Below are 7796 nucleotides of genomic sequence, written 5' to 3'. Positions count from 1 at the left end.
GGCCTTCTGCACACGGATAGACTCAGTTTCAGAACCCCTCTGGGGGCTGTTTGAGTTACAGTCTCTGGGGCTGCAGAAAGATGAACTCCATCAGAATCCAACGGCTAAAAGCCTCCCCTCGCTGCCCCCCACCACCAAACAGTTGAGAGTAACTGTCTTAGTGACACCGGTGCAGAACCACACGCTGCCCTGCAAGGCTGAGTTGCAAACGGCCCTGACCCGCGGGGGCCTTTCTCATTCGATCCCATTCGAGGTGGGGTTGAGAGTGGAGAGCCGGGTGCGGGCTCCCAGGAACTGTGGATTGGGGTCGCAGAGCCGGGAAGGACAAGGCCCTAACTACCACACCGGACCAGGAGGCGTGGGGCCTCCAGAGAGAATGCAGTCGCCGGGGAGCAGGATGCTGTCCGGGTTCCCGCCGAACTCTGGCAACCGTAAGGAGAAATGTCTGCCGCCGAGGGCGGAGCGCGGACGAAGGGGTGGAGCTAGAGCGTTAGGGCGGAGCGAGGGCGAGGGGGCGGGGTAGGGACGATGGGGAGGGGGCGGAGCGAGGACGATGGGGCGGAGCAAGACGGTGGGCGGTGGGCGGGGCGAGAACAATGGGGTGGGGCGCAGGCGGTGAGGGGCGGGGCGGGGCGAGGGGGCGGGGCGAGCGCGGGGGCGTGTCCGGCCGTCGGGCCGCCCCCCGCCGCGCCTGCCCCGCCTTCCCGCTCCCCCCCGGCGGCCGCGGCGGTCGAGTGCGGGGAGGGAGGGGAGAGCGGGTCACGACGTTGCCGGGGCGGGGATAACCCCTCACGTGGAGCAGATGAAAGGGCCGCGGCGCGACGGCCGGGGGAGCCGAGCCGAGCCTGCGACCCACAAAGCCGCCGCCGCCGCCGCGATGGGGCTGTGAGGCGTCCGCCCGCGCTCGGTCCTCCGCCGGCCCGCGACTATGCTCGGCCGCGCCCGCCCTCCGCGCCCTCCCGCCGCAGGACCATGAGGCCGCGCTCGGGCGGGCGCCCAGGGGCCCCGGGCCGCCGCCGCCACCGCCTCCGCCGCCGCCCCCGCGGCCCCCGCGGCCGCCGCCTGCCGCCGCCGCCGCCGCTGCCGCTGCTGCTCGGGCTGCTGCTGGCGGCCGCGGGGCCCGGCGCGGCGCGGGCCAAGGAGACGGCGTTTGTGGAGGTGGTGCTGTTCGAGTCGAGCCCGAGCGGCGACTACACCACCTACACCACCGGCCTCACGGGCCGCTTCTCGCGGGCCGGGGCCACGCTCAGCGCGGAGGGCGAGATCGTGCAGGTAGCTGCCCGCCGCCCGGGCCCCGCGCCGCCACAAGATGGCTCCGGGGGCTGCGCCCGCCGACCCCGCCGCGGGCTGGCGGGCGGGCGGGCGGGAGGGGCGGCGAGGAGGCCGGCGGCATCCTTCCCCGGCCGGCGGGCGGGACGCGGCCTCCGGGGCGCCGCAGCGGGGGGCGAACGCACGTGGGGGCTTGGCCTCCTGCGGGTCCGGGGGGAGCGGGAGGGAGACCCCGGGTCTGGTACCCACGTTGGGACGGCCCCCCTTGGGCCGGTTGGGCATTCGATTTGCCTCAGGTGGAAGTCCTGGAACTACCTGTTGAATGCCAACTTTGGGAAGATGAGCGATGAAGGATGGGGTGGCTTGTTTCAGGTTGCAGGCTTTGCTTTCCATCCCTGCACGTTCTTTTTGGGAGTAGCCAAGGTTTGTCTGAGAGGCCGTACACCATTAGGTTCTTTTCTGGAACCTGCCGCCAGCCTCACTCACCTGGGCGCTGACCTCCCTGCAGGGCTGTGGACAGGCAGCAGCAGGCAAGGAAAGCAGGGGGAGCTGGCCGGAGAGTGGGGATCGCGAGTGCCCTGGAGTGGCCGTAGAAGGCAGCCTTCGCTGCGTGCCTCAGATTACAGAGGGTGGGAGGGAGACTGCCTGCCCGCTCCTGGGCCAAGGACTTCTGCGGAGGGCCTGGAAATGGGGAGACAGGGTCGCTCACTGACAGGGCCTCCCCACCTTGCTCCCAATGAGAGAGGTCTGTGTCCAAAGGAAGCTGGCTGGGGAGAGCTTTAAGCTGTGCCTACACTTTGGAGGTGGGGCCGAGCTGAAGCCTCTGCGGTCGCTGAGCTGGGTAGATGCCTTCCCGCTTCCTTGGCTATGATTTTATCAACTTGTTAGTAGACTGCCAGCCCACTTAGGGCGGTTAATATGCATGCCTCGGATGCGGGCGATTTGAAATGGTTGGCTTGTTTTGGAGCCTTTTTGGAGGCGATGGGATGTCTGCAGACTTCTAAGCTTTGGGCCTTCTGTGCTTTACTCTTGGATGAGTTATGAATGAAGAGAAGGGAAGCGTATGGATGATTGCATAGCAGCTTCTTCCTTTCTCCTCCCGCGGTGCATACTCAGAGCCCTAGGTGGGTAGGCAGGGAGCTGTGCAACTTGGCTCCTTAGAGGTGTGTCCTTACAAAGCTGGGGGAGGCATCCCTGCCAAGCGATTAATCAGCAGCCTTGCCTCACAGAGCTCTTATCCCCATCTTAAACTTCTGCAGGGTAAATAAAAGGGGAAACACATGTTTGAGTCCTGTGACTACATATGTTAAAGGCTTTTGCACTTTTTTCCTTGCTAATGTTATAATTATGGCCTTTAGTTTATAAGCTTTAGAGAAGATGGTCTGTTGAAGATTCCTACACATTTCAGTTGCAGCCTTCAAGAATAGTTTGGATCTTAAAGCTTGTTCCTTGTAACTCCTCTTTGAGGCTTTCAGTGCGCCTTGATGGCTTTAGAAATGTTTGATTTACAGCCTTCTAAGAGAAAAGATGTTTTAATGTGGCACTTCACTATTTGAAGGAGACTTCTGAAGTTTGTGATTTTTATCTGCAGTGTTTTAACTTCTACTCTTTCTCCACCGTAGTTTGTCTGGCTGGCTCTCCATTATGGGTAGTGCTGTGCTTTGGAGATAATCTTGGGTTCACCATTTAATACAAAATTAGCAGTTTAAACACACCGTTTGTAGCTATTTTATCCTTGTGAGTAGAGAGAATGTGTGAATTTGGCAGAAGGAATCTATTCCCTTTTGAATCTTTTTGAAGTGCTTACCTCTTTTGTAGTCCATTAGCCTAGCCAAAAAAAAAAAAAAAAAAAAATTCAGTCAACAATTGCTAAGTAAAGAAAAATGACTTAAATGGTATTTAATAAGTTGACCTGTTAAGCAATCACTAATAGGTGTCCTTAATTCCTTTATAACTGCACAGTGTTGGTGAGTTTATCTGAGCTGTCTGAATAGTCATTTCTTGGTGTTCTCCATATCTTTAATAACTTTATTGCAGGGGCCTACTCGCTGAACCTCATGGGTGCCCAGATGGAGGGAACTCAGCATGGCTTTCAGGGCTGTGTGTATACAGAGGCTGGCATGTTTTTATTAGTTATTTGAATACTGCTCGACTGAAGTAACTGGTGTGGCCCCTGTCAGCCCTGAAAAATGTTTTTGTAAGGAAAGCTGGTGTTTCAGGACTGCTGAGAGGGAATGTAACATTTTGTATGAAAAATGACAATGTAGAAGGAACACATTGGTGTTCAGCTTCAGATTAATCATGTTTTCTAAGCGCCTTGTTGAACTTTTCAAACCTCCTTTTATTTACTGTCTTAAAATAACCCTGCGTGATTTGCTATTTAATATTTTATGGTCTTCAGAGCAGAGTTCATTCTCCTATAACTAAAACCTAATAGCAGCATTGCAACATGGCGTTTTGTTTTTTCCAGTGGGGTTCGGTAGCATTGTTGTTCATGGTTAAGGGGAAAAAAAGATCTGTTTGGGAGTCTCTTTACTTTAAGTGTTCTAAGATAGGAAATTGGTTTGTTACTGTTTTTCCCCCTCCCTATTATATACAGTGACAGGAGATACCTTGTCACAGTCTGGTTTGCCCCAGATACTTCTAATTAGAGTACCTGTTTGGTCATTTGCATGGAAGGGGAGGGGGAGACTGGGTTAAGAGTGTGTGTGTGTGTGTGTGTGTGTGTGTGTGTGTGTGTGTGTGTCAGTGTCAGAGCGAGATAGTAATTCAAACCTTGGGATTAGTCACAGGATTCTTGGTTCTCTGCTTGTGCGTTTTAGGCTTAAATAACTCCCAAGGTCACCAGTGTGCTCTGTTAAGGAGAGAGATTTTTTTTTTTTTTTGACATCTTCATCTGTGAAAGCTGTGAAAACAGTATGTGGATATGAAATGCTATTAATTATATTATTCATGCAGCATTGAAATCCATTTGCTTGTAAGAATGTCAGGCATACAGTCTGAATGCTGGAGGAATTAATTACAGCCCTGTCATTCTAAAGTGTGGAACTTTAAAGGGTTCTTAGATATATTGATACATATTTCATCTTTGAACCAATTTGTTGCTATTATGAGATCATTATCTGAAACTTACAGACTTGGCTGTGCAACTCACATGGTTAGCGATGTTAAATAAAGGCCTGATTAAACACTGGCTGGTGGTATCTGGATTGGTTAAACAAACAAAGAAAATTTGCATCGCTAGAGATGAAAGATTGTTTTAAAGTGGAAATGCATTTTTTTCCCTTGAAGTCAAATATTTAGAAAGGCTTGAGAAATTCATTTGTAGAAGGAGTCTGAATGATAGGTTTTGTGTAACTTTAAAATTGGCCTTTCTGGAGCCTGGGTTAAGTGTTGAATGGTCTTGAAAGCAGAGGCGAGCTGAGAACATTTAAGACCCAAGCCAGTGCCTTTAGCTATGGAAGCTGGGGGAAGCTGGGTGGTAGGTCAGAAGGGCTGAGTGACATCCTTAAATATCCAATATTAACCAAGGGTATCACAGAGAATAATTTTAGGAAACTAATTCCTCTGCCTTGTTTCCCTGTCAGCGTGGTTCTGCAGTTCGGTATTTGATCAAACACTTTGCTTTTCATCTCCATTTGAAGTGAACAGGCCTGCCTCTAAAAATTGACTTGGCCTAATAGAACAATTGTGTGCTGGCAGCTGACCTGGATTTACACAGAAAGAGATCGCCGACTGTCTGTCAGAAGGGCCTTCATAGGTTAAAACCAAGCAGTTGATTTGGGGGAAAACGTTAGGGCTATGTTTTGTGACCTCATGAATTCTCAGGGGCTCTCATTTTCTGCCTTGTTCCCTAAGATCCCATGGGAGCTGTTAATGCAGCCCTGAACGGAGGTGCAGATAGATGGTAGTGGGAGGCAAGCGTAGATTCCGCAGACTGGAGGGAAAGTGGTGATGGCCGCCATCTTGTGCATACAGGGCACCGTGCCAAGCACATCGTGCGTTTGCTCATCTCATCCTGACTTTAACTGGAATTAGCAACTACTCTTAACCCATTTTACAGACGAGGAAACCGAGGCCGGGAAAGGCGATGTGACTTCTCGAACCTCACGTAGCTGGCAAATGATAAAACCTGGATGGAAACCCAGGCCCGTCTGGCCCCTTTGCTCGTATTTTTGCCAAATAAATTGAACGTGGCTGGTTAGATTTGGACATTAATTGAGTCTCGTTTCTAAGAATCTAGTATAGGGGTTCTTAACCTGAGGGTCACAGCCTTCTAGAGAGGGCCTGTGAACCCCTGAAATTATACGCACAATTGCATGCACCTGCACCTGTGTATGTGCACTTCTGTTTTCCTGAGAAGGTACACAGTTTTGCCTCTTGGGGGGTTCTGTGATGCCCCTCCTCCCCAAGAGGAAAAAGAGAAGCACTAATCTGGTACTCATCATCAAATAGTCCATTACTAAGAATTTGGAGTGATGTGGGACCCAGGCTGGCAAGAGTTGTAGAGAAGTCTCCAGGTTTGTGTGTCTCCGTGGAGCATATTCATCCAATAAATGTTTACCAAAACTCTGTTTTGTACCAGACCCCATATTGTTTTTGGAGTCCACAGTCGCTCATAGTGATAGATGTGTATGGATGCATGATAATCCTTCCCAAGTGGGTTTCCCCACAGAATTGAGCCCTTGGTTCCTAAGACATCCATTGTCTGTAACGAATAACTTCTCTCCTGTGCATCCATCTGGTACTAGTTAAACGCATTATCCTTGGGTGAAGTGAGAAAATGGTGACTCAAAGAATTTTTTGCATCTAGAGGGTGGAGTGCAAGAAGGTGACGATCTGAATGCAGCATGTGCGAGAGCAGATTGTAAATGTGTTCCTTCTCATCATTTACTGGAAAACGAAATGGAGCATCTTTTGATGTTGAAATGCCTTGAACAGCCCCTCACACCTTCTCTTGTGGACCTTGACCCCATGGGCGTGGTCTGTTTATTTTTGCTCATCCCTGGATCCTTCTCTGGGTCCCCAGTGTCTGCCACTTGTCAGACACTTAATATTTCGTGACTGAATGATGGATTTAGAATCGATATCAGGCAGGCAGTGGGTCTTACTGGGCTTGGATTAATTGATGAGTAACTTCCTTTGGCTTGGCTAATAAATTCTGGGATTATCTTTCCTTTTTGGTTGTTATTTCCAGAAAGTTACTTGGCATTAGATGGCAAGAATGGACGTCTCTCTGGTTGTGGTGGACCACTGGTATGATTACTCCAGGCTGTATGCGAGTAACCTGTGTGCATGCATGTTAAGGGGCAGGATACGTGGCATTATAAGGGTCTGTAGACGTTCTTTACTTGACAAAACACTGAGTATTGAGAAAGCTCTAATGTGGACAGCTGTTACGGATGGACAAACCCATGGAGAATAGTTCATAGCCAAGCCCTAGTGTCTGTGGAAATAACAGTCGGGGCTTGGAATTCAGAATCATCATTAACCTGAATATGTGCCATGTGAAAACTTTGCTTCCTGTCGGTGTTTCCCAAGTCTGGGGAATGTGGATTTATGGTTCATGACAAAAATGACATTTAAATCAATCTTGATAATCAGAAGAACAGATTCAGCCCTTTAATGTGTTAGATAAGGAGATCCAGAGAAGTGAAGTGCCTTGACCAGGGTATGTGGCGAGGTAGAGATGACCTGATAACTGTTCGGGTCTCCAGACTCCCAGGCTTGGAGGCTTTCTGTCATTTTTGGCTGCATTTCGGCTGAGTATGCCAGGGAGAGCAGATGCAGAAGCATGCTTTAGGGTCAGGTGTATAATTGGGGAATTAAATTGTGCATTGGGTTTAAATGTTGCTTTTCTCCTCTGATGTAAATTTTGACTCACTCAGTCTTTCCCTCTGTCAGAGCTTTATAAGGGAGCTATTGATGGCCAAGCGCTTCCTGTGTGCCAGTCTCTGGACACAGTGCTGTGCCCACATTTCATGGGCGAGCTAAGACGGCATGTCCCAGGTTTTCAGATGAGGAAACTGAGCTCTGAGAATGAAGTCACTTTCTAAGTTACTGAGCATGTCCGTAGTGAGGCTGAGATTCAAACCCAGGTCTGTGTGATTCTAAGCCATTTCTGTTTTTACAAGACTGCTTCAGTTGGCACTTGCTTCTGCTTGGGATGAGATTATGGGAACTGATGGTGTAGTTTGAAGTCAGATATAAACCCAGGATGACTGAGCAATAAGTGAGTCTGTAACTTCAGCAGAGAAGATGCCCTCCCTACACTTACAGAGATCTGTCTCCTCCTTCCGTCTCTCTTTCTTGCATAGAAGTCTCATTCGACTTGTTTTTCCCATGAAGAGCCTATCGGCCAAATTTGGGAAGAGGGACCAGTGACTTGAAGTGTACAACTGTCACTCAGTGGCTCTTTGATTGTTTTTTGGCTATTGGGAAAGTCGGAATGGCCACAGGTGTTCTGGCATCTAAGGGATTTCCGGTGTGAGACACAACTCCTTCCTGTAGCTACTTAAAGAAATTTT

General features: G+C 50.3%; 1 protein-coding gene across 1 annotated transcript in view; it reads left to right on the top strand.

Annotated features, from left to right (window-relative positions):
• The first annotated feature begins 887 nt into the window (after positions 1–887).
• The window catches only part of ZNRF3 (zinc and ring finger 3), a 154064-nt gene continuing 147155 nt past the window's right edge, over positions 888–7796 (top strand). Inside the window, exon 1 of the mRNA XM_047088289.1 lies at positions 888–1272. Within this exon, the coding sequence (XP_046944245.1) occupies positions 973–1272 (300 nt within the window). The 5' untranslated portion in view covers positions 888–972. The remainder of the gene's footprint in view (positions 1273–7796) is intronic.

The sequence above is a fragment of the Lynx rufus genome, unplaced genomic scaffold (assembly GCF_022079265.1).
Source record: "Lynx rufus isolate CCGP_SWC_20201006 ecotype Redwood Valley unplaced genomic scaffold, mLynRuf1.p SCAF_24, whole genome shotgun sequence".
NCBI classification, from domain to species: Eukaryota; Metazoa; Chordata; class Mammalia; order Carnivora; family Felidae; genus Lynx; species Lynx rufus.
Note: the sequence above shows the minus strand (reverse complement) of the source record. Positions and strands in the feature narration are given on the sequence as shown.